This window comes from Emiliania huxleyi, assembly GCF_000372725.1.
Source record: "Emiliania huxleyi CCMP1516 unplaced genomic scaffold EMIHUscaffold_57, whole genome shotgun sequence".
NCBI lineage: Eukaryota > Haptophyta > Isochrysidales > Noelaerhabdaceae > Emiliania > Emiliania huxleyi.
The window spans coordinates 243939-256849 of record NW_005197722.1 but is presented as its reverse complement, the minus strand read 5'-3'; the positions used below and the strand labels follow the sequence as shown (position 1 = coordinate 256849).

General features: G+C 66.0%; 4 protein-coding genes across 4 annotated transcripts; all 4 read right to left on the bottom strand.

Moving 5' to 3' along the window:
• Positions 1–4161: 4161 nt before the first annotated feature.
• EMIHUDRAFT_104135 (hypothetical protein) lies at positions 4162–5464 on the bottom strand (the record flags this gene model as incomplete). The annotated part of the gene is made up of 2 exons (XM_005764991.1): positions 4162–4662; positions 4772–5464. 2 exons carry the CDS (start codon positions 5462–5464, stop codon positions 4162–4164), a joined length of 1194 nt encoding a protein of 397 aa, XP_005765048.1.
• A 639-nt stretch (positions 5465–6103) lies between these two features.
• On the bottom strand, positions 6104–6661 carry EMIHUDRAFT_357255 (hypothetical protein; the record flags this gene model as incomplete). Its single annotated transcript, XM_005764990.1, has 1 exon — positions 6104–6661. A coding segment is annotated over exon 1 (324 nt), but the record flags the coding sequence as incomplete, so codon positions are not given.
• A 224-nt stretch (positions 6662–6885) lies between these two features.
• On the bottom strand, positions 6886–7370 carry EMIHUDRAFT_213345 (hypothetical protein; the record flags this gene model as incomplete). The annotated part of the gene is made up of 3 exons (XM_005764989.1): positions 6886–7122; positions 7181–7273; positions 7338–7370. 3 exons carry the CDS (start codon positions 7368–7370, stop codon positions 6886–6888), a joined length of 363 nt encoding a protein of 120 aa, XP_005765046.1.
• A 137-nt stretch (positions 7371–7507) lies between these two features.
• On the bottom strand, positions 7508–12017 carry EMIHUDRAFT_452148 (ATPase). Its single transcript, XM_005764988.1, has 6 exons — positions 11866–12017; positions 11184–11749; positions 10125–10958; positions 9848–10051; positions 9651–9775; positions 7508–9552 (listed from the first exon to the last, which is right to left on the bottom strand). Exons 1-6 carry the CDS (start codon positions 11991–11993, stop codon positions 7738–7740), a joined length of 3672 nt encoding a protein of 1223 aa, XP_005765045.1. The 5' UTR covers positions 11994–12017; the 3' UTR covers positions 7508–7737.
• Positions 12018–12911: the final 894 nt, after the last annotated feature.

The window sequence follows — 12911 nt, the reverse complement described above, 5'->3', positions numbered from 1 at the left end:
TCGCCGAAGCTGTGCCTAAGCATAACTCCCAAACCCGCAGCGGCCCGGGGGGCCTTGGGGGCTGCCTGCCGGACCGCCGTTGCACGGGGCTAAGCGCCAGGGGATGGATGGGCTGTCGTCCGTGCCTCCCCTCTTTACGTCAGAGTGGGACCTACGCCGCGCCGGGTAAGGGGCGCGCCCGGTCCTCGACGGAGCCGCGCGCCCCAAACGACCCGGGCGGCGAGTAGTCGTCGTCGAACCTCCGGCGTGTAGTTGCCCGTGGGTAGCGCCCGCCCTCCCTCGCCCGTCCCTACTCGTATTGCTCCCCCCAATGAACACACCAGTGAGGGAGGGCGAGACGATCGAGGGGTCCCGTACCATGCGGAATCGACCCTATCCCACCAGTGCAACAGTGCGGGTGGAATGCCCCGTTCTCAGTGCTTGTTCGGGTACGTGGCTCGCACGTCCCTTCGAGTCGCTGTGTCCCGTCCACGTCGCCCGTCGGTCGGCAAAGCCGACGACCTATGGTGCAATACAGGCCGCTCGTAGGGGAGGCCGCAAAGATGCGCGAGGCCGGCGTAGATAAGTTGAGCCTCTTGGCGGCCAGCTCGAGCACCTCCCCCTTGGTGTCGGGTCGCGCGACCTTTTTGCCGACCTCCGAGCCCAGATAGCGCACCGTGATCCTCGTCGGCATCCGCGCGGGGTTGCCCTGCTGCCGGCCCCTGGCGGCCCGCCACGTAGTGCGACGTGCCCGCCCGAAACATCGGTTCAAAACGACGTCACAGCGCCAATTCGGCCCCCGCCTTCGGCTCGCTCCGCTCGCCGGTGAGTTGGTTGGTTGCTGGCAGCACCCCAGCACCGGGGGGTCCTGAGAGCTGTTGGTTGCCGCTCGATTCACAGCACAGTGCGGAACAGGTGTTGCAACCTGGTAAAGAACCGGCTCGCTGCAAGGAGCGGCATGGAGGCCGCGCGCTGTTAGCGCGTTGGCGGGGGTGGCGCTGCCAGATGCAAGCGCGCTTGAGGCCGTCTGACGGCCCCGTGCGCTTCAGCAACGCCACTACACCCCACGAGTGTCGCTCGTCTGGAAAGCGAGGGCCTCGTCTCCAGCCCGGCTGCGGCCGGGCACCTGGCATCCACCACGGGCGTGCACAGAGGGTGCAGCGGTGGAAGATCCCCACTCACGTAATCTTTTCGCAGAACGCACGCGGGCTGAAGACCGACAGCGCTCTCACCGAGGCTATCGACGCTCTCCGACGCCGCTCAGGTTTCTCTGCCGGGCTGCACGAGACGTGGAGAACCGGCCTGGAGGAGATCGAGGAAGACGGCTTCGTCTTCCTCGGCGCTGCACCCGCTGTACAGAACGGACGCGGCTCAAAAGGAGTCGGCATCCTGCTCTCGCCACTGGCTGTCGCTGCGTGGCGAGCAGCTGGAGCCGTTGTGTACAACGACGTGGGACCGCGGGTTATCGCAGTGCGTATGGAGGTTGAAGATTCGTCTGGCAGGAAGCAGGGACTGTTTCAGGTGGCGTCGTATGCGCCTATCTCGACAGCACCGGACACCGAAAAGGACGAATACGAGACCGCTCTCGCCTGTGTGCTCTCGCGCCGGCAGTCCGGCGACATTGTGATTATCTGTGCGGACACTAACGCAAGCATCGGCCGCGGCTGCCTTGGCGGTCTGAATGTTGGACACGGTGCGGTCGGCCCTCATGGTATCAACTTTCTCAATGACTCTGGGCGCCGCTTGCGCTCGTTCATGGAGCTGCACGACCTTGCCGCGCTGTCCACGTTCTACAAGAAGCCGTTTTACGGGACGTGGCAGCACCCGCGCAGTAAGCTGCAGCACCAGCTGTGCGGAGTCGTGCGTGCGCAGGGCTCCTCTTTGCTTTCTTCTACTCCCTACTATCATCCCGTTCCCGTCCTACCAGAGAAGGTTACTTCCCCCAGGATTGGTCTTCTCTGCATGCGGGAACACCCTTGGGCGGCCGGGTGGGGCTGCGGCTGGAGCTAGCATGGCTCGGTAGAGCCGAGACCCCGCGTTGAGGCGGCGCTCCTGTGGGCGGCTGTGGAATCGGCAGATTCGACCTTAGATCTCCAGTATTCTCATCCCAGTGGATGGACGTCCGGACGTCCCTTTGTGTTCCTCTCGTCGTCCGCCAGCGAGACGCTCTGTCGCTGGCGGCCGCAGTTTTCTGTGACCCACCCACCTCTCCCTTGTGTTTTGTCTGGGGAGGGGCTTCTCCTGCGGAGTCGTGCGTGCGCAGGGCTGCTCTTTGCTTTCTTCTGGCTAGAGCTCTACGGGGTGTGGAGGGTGAGTTGAGCGCAGGGGTAGTGGGGGAAATGGCTCAGCCTGGGTATAAAATTTTTCTGGACCGCTCTCTGGGCAGGTATGCATACCAAAAGTGTTCGGTAGACAAGCCTCTCGGTACACGCCACGGCCCCGGGCTAGGCCCGATGCGCCCGCTACCACGCTCTTAACATGCGCACCGTCCTGCTGCAGGTCGCCATCAAGGAGCCGGCCTCGTCGCGTACGTCGTGCTGCCGTCGCGTGTACCGAGATGCCTCGCAACCGAGGCCTCGGCCGAACGGGCAAGAAGCAGAAGAACTCAGCCAACGACAACATCCACAGGCAGCCCGAGGCGACCTCCGAGCCCACGGTCGCCACCGAGGCGCCGGAGCCGCCCGCCGAGCCCCACAGCGAGTCGGAAATGGAGGTCGAGCCGGCAGCGCCAGATCAGACGGCGAACCGCCTCCTGCTCATGACGGCAGAGCACGAGGCGGCGGTGGCGCGGCGGTTGCTCGAGCAGGGCGGTCGCTGTTGGCTGCATCAGCTTATCGATGACGACTCCGAAACCTTCGAGAGCGAGACCAAGGAGGAGATGGTGATCGTCGCGCAGGAGGTGGACGACTACTGCTTGTTGGTCGGCGACACGCGGCCCGAGGGCATATTCGCTCCACGCTCGCGGCGGAAGCCGTGGTGGCGGCCCGCGATTTCGAGGAGTGCGTGAGAGGTGGGACGATTGTCGGCCGAGGAAGAGTAGGCGACTGGGTAGTTCCCGATCTCTCCGAGGAGTACGACGACCTGACGGAGGCAGAAGAGGCCGAGGCGAGGGGGCTGGCGGCTAGAGCCAGCTATAGGCTCGCGATCCACCGGCTCAAGGCGGCCTTCCCGGAGCTGCCGACGCCCGATCCCGTGGTGCGGCGGTGCGTCTGCAGCCCAGGCGCCCCACGATGGCCGTGGGCGCTTGACATCAATTGCGTCGACTAGTCCTATTGCCGCGGCCCGGAGTGCCGACCGTTCCGCGAGGTCATGTTGCTTTGGCGCAGGGCGTGGGGCATGGGCTCTATCTCCGCGGAGCTCGGAAGCGGGTACCTTTACCGCGAAGCTCGGCAGCGCATCTACGAGCGCTGGTGCGCCGCCGGGCCCAGGCTCCCGCGCGGGCAGAAAAAATCCGTGGCTTGACGGGCATATCTCGGGCCCACTTTAGAGTTAGTGCGTGATCTTGGGTGTTTATGATAGCCCACAAGGGTCTTCTGGAGCATGGTAGCGGTGGTTTTGCGCGAGGCGTTCATTTAAAAATCACCATTTCCCCCACTAGCAGGGGTTGTGCGCCGGGCCCTCCTGCTCGGCTCCAGCGAGTAGACAAGTGTTGTCATCAACAGAGTAGATGGATCTGACCTCAGGGCCGATGTGACCAAGCGGTGGTAGCGTGGTTTTACCTCACACCCATGGCCTCACATTGTGTGCCGGCAGTCGCCGAGCAGTGTCGCTCACACAAGCCGCAGCACAAGTGACGGAGGGCCAGTGAGGGCGAGCCCATCGCTGTGACAGCTGTGGCAGCCGCACAGTAGGCTGTGCCATCTGTGCAGAGCGTGTGAGCAGCAGAGGAGCTGCTCTCCAGGCTTCAGTCGCAAAGAGCTGCATGCCACCGAAGGCGCTGTCGAGGTTCGCCGAGCGCGGCGAAATCGGCGAATCCGCTATGACGGCGACACGCACACGAGCCGCGGCCGTGTCGCCGTCATAGCGGCGAGGCGCGGGACCGTCTGTGGCGAGGTGGGTCGCGTCCCCCCTTTCCGTCAACTCAGCATCCACACCCTCTACAGCATTTGTTTATTTATTTCAAACGGTCCAAAGGCTGGGCGGGACTTCTGGTGGCCAGCGGGGCCCACCCCGGCCCTACTACTACGCCCTCCTCCTCTCCCCGCCTCGGCCCGCCCCGCGCGTTGACGGCGCGAGCGGCAAACTCTCTGCCGCGCCAATCATCTCTGCGACCGCCGCCTGCGCGATAGCGAGCGAATCCCCGGTCGCGAGGCCGCCGCGCGTGAGTCGCACCTGCGTCTCGGCCGGCTCGGCGAGGGAAACGTGCGTGAGCTCCCACTCGCCTAGGGTGCACACGGCCACACACCTTCGGGAGGCGCGCTCCCTCTCGGACCAATTTGAGCGTGGCCGCCGCTCGCCGTTGCCGTCGCGCCGTGCAGCCAGCAGCAGGTCGTACGCCGCCGCCGGCGAGACGACGGGGGCGAGCGCATAGAGCGTGTCCGCCGCCTGCCAGCCGTAGAGCCCCCCGCCCTCCTGCTTGGGCTGCAAAGCGCGCGCTTCGATGGAGCGCTCGGCGACGCGCATCGCGGCCGCGCGCAACTTGGCGGCGGGGCGGTCGACTGGCAGCCGCAGCAACTCGAGCACCTGCGCGCGCAGCCGGAGGGCGGGCGGGGAGCGCACCCGTGACTGCTGCTCGTGTTTGGTGGCGCATCTGTGACTGGTTCTGAGCTAGGAAGCTGCGCGCCCGGCCGACCCGTTCGAGCCCGCGTGCGCGCCGGTGCAGGTAGGTGAAGGCGACGGCGTTGGCCATCACCGCGGTGGCGAGCGTCAGGACGAAGCGGTGCGCCTCCGAATCGCCCAGCAGGGCCTGCGTGTTTGGAAGCAGATTCCGAACCGCGCTCGGTATCGCCGACGGCTCGCGGCTCGGCGCCCACTTCGACTCAGGAACCGACGCCTCGAGGCTGTACAGGACCAGCGGCGGCTGGCCGCCGTGGCCGCCGCCGCCGCCCTGCGGTGGCTCGAGCTCCAGATGGCGCAGCAGCCATCGCGCCGAGGCCCGCTCCTCGACTGGCGGCCCGCTGGCCGAGGCTGCGCCGGGCACCCGGAGCCACTCGGCCTCGGCCTCCACCCGCGCGTAGGCAGCGCCCCCGTCCGCCGACCTCCCGAGCGGGATGCGGAAGGCGGCGGTGCCCTCCTGAATGTCCACGTAGCCTCCGACGACGCCACCCGTCGAGACCTCGCCCGCGCCGAGCCAGCGGCGCACCTCCTCCGACCGCTCGAGCTGGTCGCATGCCGTTTGGCAGATTGGGTGCTCGCGGAGCATGCGCTGGCGCATCACGAGGCCCGATACGACCACGCCCGCGCCGGCCAGCGCGCACGAGCCCGCGAGCCCGCGGAGCGAGGTGTTCTCCACGAAGGAGAAGGCGCGTGAGGCGCGGGAGGCCATATAAACAGTGTGTAGCACAACGTGTGTGTTCACAGCCTTGTCAGAGGCCTCAGCTTCGCAAAAAAAACCCGATGCGCGGCGGCCTGCGACGGCCCGGGATGAGCTCCCCACGATGCGACTAAGCGAGATCAATTGACCTACTGGACCTATAGTCCACCCCTATCATGTCTATACTGACTGCAGACGACCACATGCCACACAGCATCACGCACAAGCACAAGACCCGGGATCGCAAAAAAGACCCGCGGTGCTCACACACACCCACGCGCTCGTGCATGCCGAACCAGCTCTAAAAAAATACCACCGGGACCGCCTCGCCAAGGCGCACAATAGTCCTCAGTCTGGCGAAGGCCAATTCTGTCATCCTGGGCGTCAGCAGCGTTGCGCGGCAGTCTTTTTCGCGCAGCTGAGGCCTCTATTGAGAAGAACATAGGAATCCTACCTCGTATGGTGCTATGCGCTGGTCTGTGAGAGTTCACACAAAAAACAAACCCAAGACGCACCTAAGGAGCGATTCTAAAATCAGGTCTGGCACTGGGCGAACATCGGCCGTCCCTCAGTGCTTCCAGCCTGCCCGCTAGAGTTTCCTCTATGGGCTAGAATTTTGCTAGTAGAAAAAAGAATAGCGCGGACCGCGGGCCGCCGGAGTGGGCATTTCGAAGTGGTCAGCGGGTTCGAAGTGGTGCGGCGGCAGGCTGCCACCGCTGCCCGGGCGCCCCGAGCGGCGGCGGAGGGCCGCCCAGGCCACCACCAGTGCCCCTCCCACCGGCGGCGCGGCGGCAGCGGCGCCGACCGCCCCTCCATCAGCGGTGGCGCGACGGCTGTCGTCGGGGCGCCGGCAGGTGCCGCGCGCAGAGGGTGCCACCGGACCGGCCGACGCGCGCCCGGCGGATCCTTCGTCGTCCATGGCGGGCCGAGCACCCCCGCGTCGCTTCTCGGCGCATTGGAGAGCAGAGGAAGCTGCTGGCGTCGCCGCTGGGATCGGCGGCGGCGCCAGCAGCGTTCTCGGATCTGAAGCCGACTTTGAGCGCCGATCGATCGATCTGAGGGCTGGCCGATGGGTGGCGCTGGGACATCGCCGCCGCCGCGGAGGCCGGCGGCGACCAGAGGAGCGGTTGGGGCGCGTGGCGCATATGTTACCTGCCAAGTGAGCATTCAAGTGTGTTTCGAGATTTATTCGAGATTTGAAACTCAGATGTTCGTTTCCAGTGGGGAGGTGCCAGACCTGATCTTAGAATCGCTCCAATGGCTCAGACAGTCGAGAAAGGGATCGACAGCAACGACAGTCAGAAGTCAGCGCTTGGTCCCAGGGCGAACGAATGCGATGACGGCCTCTAGTGTGAGCTCTAGCTAGTGAGCTCATCGCTACTATATATATGCAGCGAGTTAGGAGCCGACCGACCGACCCTCGCGTCCGGTGCTCACCGACGGCCGGGCGGGCCACCTGCCCACGCGCCGCCTACGCGCAGCGCGTGCGCCGCAAACTCGCCCGCCGAGAGCGCCGGCCAGTCGCCATCGGCCGTCGCGAGAGGCCTGCCCGGCTGTCGCCGCGGGGCCCCCACGAACACCACGCGTCGGATGCGGTGCCGCGCGAACTCGCGCGCAAAGTGCACGCCCCACGCCCGCCGCAGCGTCGTAGCGAAGTAGGACCGCGCCTCCTTCGCGCTGGCTACGCGCGCCGATCCGCCTCCAGTGCTGCTTGGATGCCGACTCCACCACACAGTCGAACAGCTGGTGCAGGTCGTCCGACGCCTCCGCGTAGGCCCCGACAACGAGGCTGCGCACGGATCGGTGCCAAACGAGCGCAGCCTGGCCGCAGCACGCGGATCGCGGAGGAAACGGCGTCCCTCGAGCCGTTGTTCCATGCCTGCACGTGCGGCTTGGCATCGAGCGCCGCCCTGGCCATCGTCGCGCGCCCGAGCGCTCATGTAGTGAGGCCCGCCGCGGTGGATGGTCTTTGCCCTCGAGAAGGTGCGTGTGTGCGCGGTGACCGGTGTTCACACACCTAAGGTATTATATTATATATATCTGTGTTAGGTTTGTTCTTTCTTCCCTTCTTTGAACTCAAGATAAAAGGAGTGCGGGAAGGGGTGCACGCTCTGTGTGGGCACAAATATTGGTGAGTCCGGGCATGTGCCGGCTGAGGAGTGTTCGAGAGTGTATGTGCATATGTCTGGTGGGGACGCTCGCTGAGTGGTGTGGCGGCGAGGCGAGCCCGCGCGAGGGCGAACGTGGCGGGAGGCGGGTGCGGGCGACTCCGCTGATGCCTCCCCTCACGCTCGTGTCGCCGTGCTTCGCGCGGATTCCGATTTGGCCTTCGAGCCGCAGAGGGAGGCGCACAGCCTCTGGAAGCGGCTGGCCTGATAGAGCGGGCGGGGCGCGCCCTTGACCAGCCGGCGCTGCCGCTGGCCGGCCGGGATCTGCCACGCTTTGAGCGCATCGATGGGCAGCCCGTGGTACTCGCACTCCATGGCGAGGTCGCGGAACTGCGGGTGGAAGCGGCGCATGTAGAAGGAGTAGAAGACCTGCGGCAACAGCACCACGGCCGGCACGAGCAGCATGAGTAGCCAAAAGGTGCCCAGTTCGTTCACGTTGCCCCACAGCTTGTACCAGCCGAGCACAAACTGCGCGATGAACTCGCCGCTCGTGCCCCGGTTCTCGGGCTTGATCTCCGAGGCGACCACGCCCCCCACCCCCCACCAGAGAACAACCTCGAACCCGATGAGGACGAAGCTCCAAATGTTCCACGAAAAGAACCAGAGGATCAGCTTGAGGTTCGGCACGACGATGGCGAGCGTGATGGTGCACGCGCCGATCAGGTAGAGGCCCGGGCTCTCTCCGTCGGGCGACAGGCCGTCGAGGCTGAAGACGCAGAGGAGAGCGATCGCGAGCGACTCGTAGATGGCCTGGAAGATCCAGCGCAGCGTGGCGCGCCAGTTGAAATAGAAGTGGTTGCCGGGCCCGAGGTGGTAGAGCTGCGGCAGGGCGAGCGACGTCTCGTCCGAAACGTCCTTGTCGAAGACGCTGAACCAGAGGATGGGGAACATGGTGAGGAGGACGTTGTACAACTGGTTGCCCGCCTCGAGGTTCCACTTGGTGCCCGAGAAGGCGGCGAAGAACTGCGCCCAAAAGATGACGAGGGTGAACATGATGTTCTTGTAAAAGACGTAGTAGACCGTCACGGCGATGCGGCGGTAGTTGTGGCGTCCCTGCACGAGCAGCATCTCGCGCAGGAAGCGGAACTGCGCGATGGCAAAGTCCGCCGCGTTGACCGCGAGCATGCCCTCCTTGCCCGAGATGCCGACGCCCACGTGCGCCGTCTGGATCATGGCCACGTCGTTGGCGCCGTCGCCGATGGCCAGGGCGCTCACGCCGCGCACGTTGCGCCGCACAAGGCGCACGAGCTTCGCCTTTTGCGCCGGCGCGCAGCGGCACGCAACCACCGTGGCGCACGTCTGCGTGAACCTCAGGAACTCGAGCTGGCAGGCGGGCGCTTCGGGCGCGGCTCCAAACAGGAGGCCGAGTGCGCCGCCGTCGATGACGAGGGCGCGGCGCCCACGCTGCGCGTTGGCCGATAGCTCCATGCTCTCCTCGGCAGCGGCCGTCGCCTCCCTGAGCGCGCGCGTGATGTCCTCCACGTTCGGGTGGGTTTTGAGCCCTACCACCACGACGGTGGTGGTGCTGTCGAGCAGCTCGCACGCGTAGGCGATGTTGATGGCGGTCTCCTCCTTGTCGCCGGTGAGCATCCACGTCGCGATGCCCGCCTTGACGAGGTCGGCGATGCAGGCGGGAACCCCCTCCTGCAGCTTGTCCTCGAGCGCAGTCGAGCCGAGCAGCCGCATGCGCGACTCCATCGCGTCGCACTGGTCGTCAATCGCGTTTGGCTCCTCGCGCGACTTCTTCTCGACCTCGTCCAGATCCGAGGCGGCGCGGCGGTACCGCTCACTCCACGAGAGGTACTCCTCCTCGCTCAGCTCCTTGGAGGCGATCACGAGCGTGCGCAGCCCGTCGTTGGAGTGGTCGTGCATGTGGGCCTCGGTCTGGGCCACCAGCTCCTCCTGCCCCGAAGCCAGTAGCGGCAGCATCACCTGCGAGCGAGTGGTCAGTCGGTGGGCCGGCGCGACTAGGGCGACCCCCACCCACTCTCCCCCCCCCCCCCCCTCCGCGGCGGCGCCGCCCCTCGCACCGTGTCGGCGCCCTTGCTGAGCAACGAAATGGCGCGCGTCTGCGAATTACGCACCACGATCGACATGCGCCGCCGCGCAGAGCTGAACTCGAGCACGTCGAGCACCTCGTACTGCAGCGGCTCGCCTACACGCGACGCTTGTGCGCGCCTTTGACGTCTCGGTCCGGCGCGCCTCGCGCTGCAGCATCGACACTCACCGTCTGGGCCCTGCAACTCGACCGTGTCGTGATGGCGCTCGATGAATCGGTACCCGAAGCGTTCGGCGCCCGCAACCAGCGCGGTCTCGTCGGGCGAAGAGGCCGAGAGCGAACGCTCGCCGTAGACCACCTCGGTCACGACGGTGTGGCACAGCGCGAGGTGGAGGAAGAACTCGCGGCAGCGCTTCCCCTGCTCGTCGCTGCCTACAAACACGAGACTCTGCCGCTGGGACGACGGAGCGCCGCTGGCTTGCTGGCGCCGCGCAACTCTTGGCACCGCCCAGCGCCTCCACGAGCGCGGGATCGTCGAAGTTGACGTGCCGGCTGATCACGCTGCCTCCGGGCGGGCTGTGCGCGGCGGCGCCCTCGGTGGCGCCCGCCTCGACGTCCTCGCCGGCCGGGAGCTCGCCCAGCCGCTTCATCCTTGCGACCGCGATCTCAGAGGTGCCGCGGCCATAGGCGATCCCGCCGATCGACGCCTTGCGGAACTGCATCACGTTTTGGGTGAGCGTGCCCGTCTTGTCGGAAAAGACGTGCGAGATGACGCCGAGCTCGTCAACCAGCTGGGAGTTGCGCACCCGCATCGGCGTGTCCGACTCGGGGTCGTACATTGAGAGCGACCACTGCATGAAGTACTGGATCAGCTTTTGCGAGAGCAGGATGTTGACGTAGAGCGTCACGGAGACAAAGGCCGACAGCAAGAGAAAGAAGTAGACTGTGTTGACCAAGAAGGTGGCGGCGACGCCGTCCTCCTCCTTTTGCGTGTTCATGTACCAGTGGTCCACCAAGTCGAGCTCGTGATACAAGGCCAGCTCGGCGGCGCCGGCGATGAGGCACAGCACCAGCAGCAGGAGCACGATCCAGACGATCATCTGGTTGATGCTGGACAGCAGGGTCGACTGCTTGTGCGAGGGCGCGCGCAAGCCCTGGATGACCTTTGTGTCGTGGCCAGTGTTGACGACGATCCCGAGCACGTACTCCGAGTTGCGCAGCGTGGAGCCGCGCAGCAGCATGTTGACGACTGTGAGCGGCACCGCGGGCCGCCCCTCGATGTGCAGCGTGCCGTTGTAGGTGTTTGGCGAGCCGTCGGGCGCCTCCGAGTCGATCGACCTGTGGCGACGAGGGCCGCGCACTGGGGACGAGCGCGCGCCGCGCGCCTCCCGCGGGGGGGGGGGGGGGGGGGGGGGCAAACCCCCCCCGGTCAAAAAAACCCCCCGGGGGCCCGTTTTCTTTCCCCCTAAACCCGGGTTTTTTTGGAAACGGGGGGCCCCAAATGGGAAGGGGGAACCCCGGCCCCCAAATTGGTGGGGGGCCCCCTTTAGGGGGGCCCAAAAAGGGAGGTGCCTCTCCACGGGGGGGCCAAAATCCCCGGGCAGGGCCCCCGGGGGGCTTTTTCCCTTGAGGTTCGTCTCGCCGTCGAGCTGCATCGTCTCGACGTGGCACGCGCCGCGCAACGTGTCGGGGTCCGGCTCGGACGCCGCGACGAGCAGCAAGTCGGCCGGGATGCCCTCGCGATTGCAAACCTTGAGGAGGTCCCCAACCTGGACGTCCGTCCAGCGCGCGTCCACAAAGACGCCGTCGACGAGCCGACGGCAGCGGGCGGTGTTTGCGCGGTAGTCGGACTGGTGCCGCAGCCGATCCTCTTGGATCTTGATCGCCATGCCCATGAGCACCACCGGAATCAGGCCGAAGAGGGAGGTGGGCATGCCGCCGGTGCTCGAGACCTCGGGCCAGCACTGCAGCGCCGAGACGACCTGCGCGAGGCGCGCGGGCGCGGCTGGCTCTCGCCAGCGTAAAACTGCCGGGGTCGGCGGGCGGGAGCGCGCCAAAAAGTAAAAGTTCGATCGCTTGAGAAACAGCTCCTCCCAGGGCAGCTTCAGCGGGCCGGACCACCACGTGTAGCTGCTCGGGCGGGGAGGGGGAGGTAGGGGCAACGGGCAACGACGGTCGGGACGCGGGACGGGCGGAATGGCGCGAGGGGGGAGCGGAGGGACGGCGGCAGAAGGCCGGGCGCGCACAGGGAGGTGGTGATCCGGTTGCCGCCAAAGTCGGCATTCTCGTCGACCCGCGACGAGTTGAAGTGGACGAGGCGGCGTCCGCCGCGGTCGGTGCCGCCGGAGCCGCGTCTCCAGCAAAGGGCGGGCATTCCGCCCAGCCGCTGCGCGCCGCGCTCGGCAAGGAGGAGTTTGTTTTCTTCTTTTTACTCGAGCTTAGTAAAGTGTGTGTACCAACCTACCTACCTGTGTGTGTGTGTGTGTGTGTGTGTGTGTGTGTGTGCGTGTGTGTGTGTGTGTGTGAAAGCGCCGTCGCAACTGCCATGTCGGCAGGTTGTAGGCTGGTGCTCTCGCCCCGCTGGCGGCGTGGACCGGTGCCGCGGCTCCGAGCCCTCCTGTGGGCCCGCGGCGGCTCGCCGTCGCGGTGCCGAACAATGTGATCGGACCGGATTCATCCCGGCGTGCCGCCGGTGACGCTTCTTCGGCGAAATTTTGATCAAGCTCGTTGTCGATAAAGCTGTGCCCGAGATCCTGCTGCTCGACTGCGCGGCGGAACCCAAGCTGCAGAACATGTGCGAACCAGTGCCTATGACGCTCAAGGAGTAGGCGCGGAGCGCCGCGCGCGGAGCGCGCCCCGAAGAAAATTTTGAGGGTTGTGGAGGGCTAGATGCGATTTCTATTAAGAGTTTGACTCACACGCAGGAACCAATCGGCCCACCCACAGGCCCAATCTCGAGTGGCGGCGCTCCGCGCCTACCCATGCAGCGGCGCGCTCCGCGCGTGTTCTGCAGCGGCGCGCTCCGCGCGTGTGTGTCTAGCTAGCGCGCTCCGCGCGTGCGGTGTCCAGCTAGCGCGCTCCGCGCGTGTCCGGGTAGAGCACCGGCGCGCTCCGCGCGCATGAGAATCCAGTGCTTATGCTCATAAGCACTAAAAGCTCGTTTCTGCAGCTTGGGGCGGAACCGGGCCCTGGATGCTGAGATGTGACGCGCCGGCACCGGGGCTACAACGCGGGACCATCTCCAGGCTGTCTCGGGCAACCTCAAAAATGGCGCCTCTCTCTGCTGCTGCTG

Bases quoted from the DNA above. Each gene is read 5' to 3' on its own strand.
- EMIHUDRAFT_452148 (XM_005764988.1), bottom strand. From the start codon at position 11,993: ATGCCCGCCCTTTGCTGGAGACGCGGCTCCGGCGGCACCGACCGCGGC. The intron at 10,052-10,124 runs GTGCCAAGAGTT...TCGTGTTTGTAG, and splicing joins GCTCGTGGAGGCGCTGGGCG to GCAGCGACGAGCAGGGGAAG. The intron at 9,553-9,650 runs GTGCGAGGGGCG...ACTCGCTCGCAG, and splicing joins TCAGCAAGGGCGCCGACACG to GTGATGCTGCCGCTACTGGC.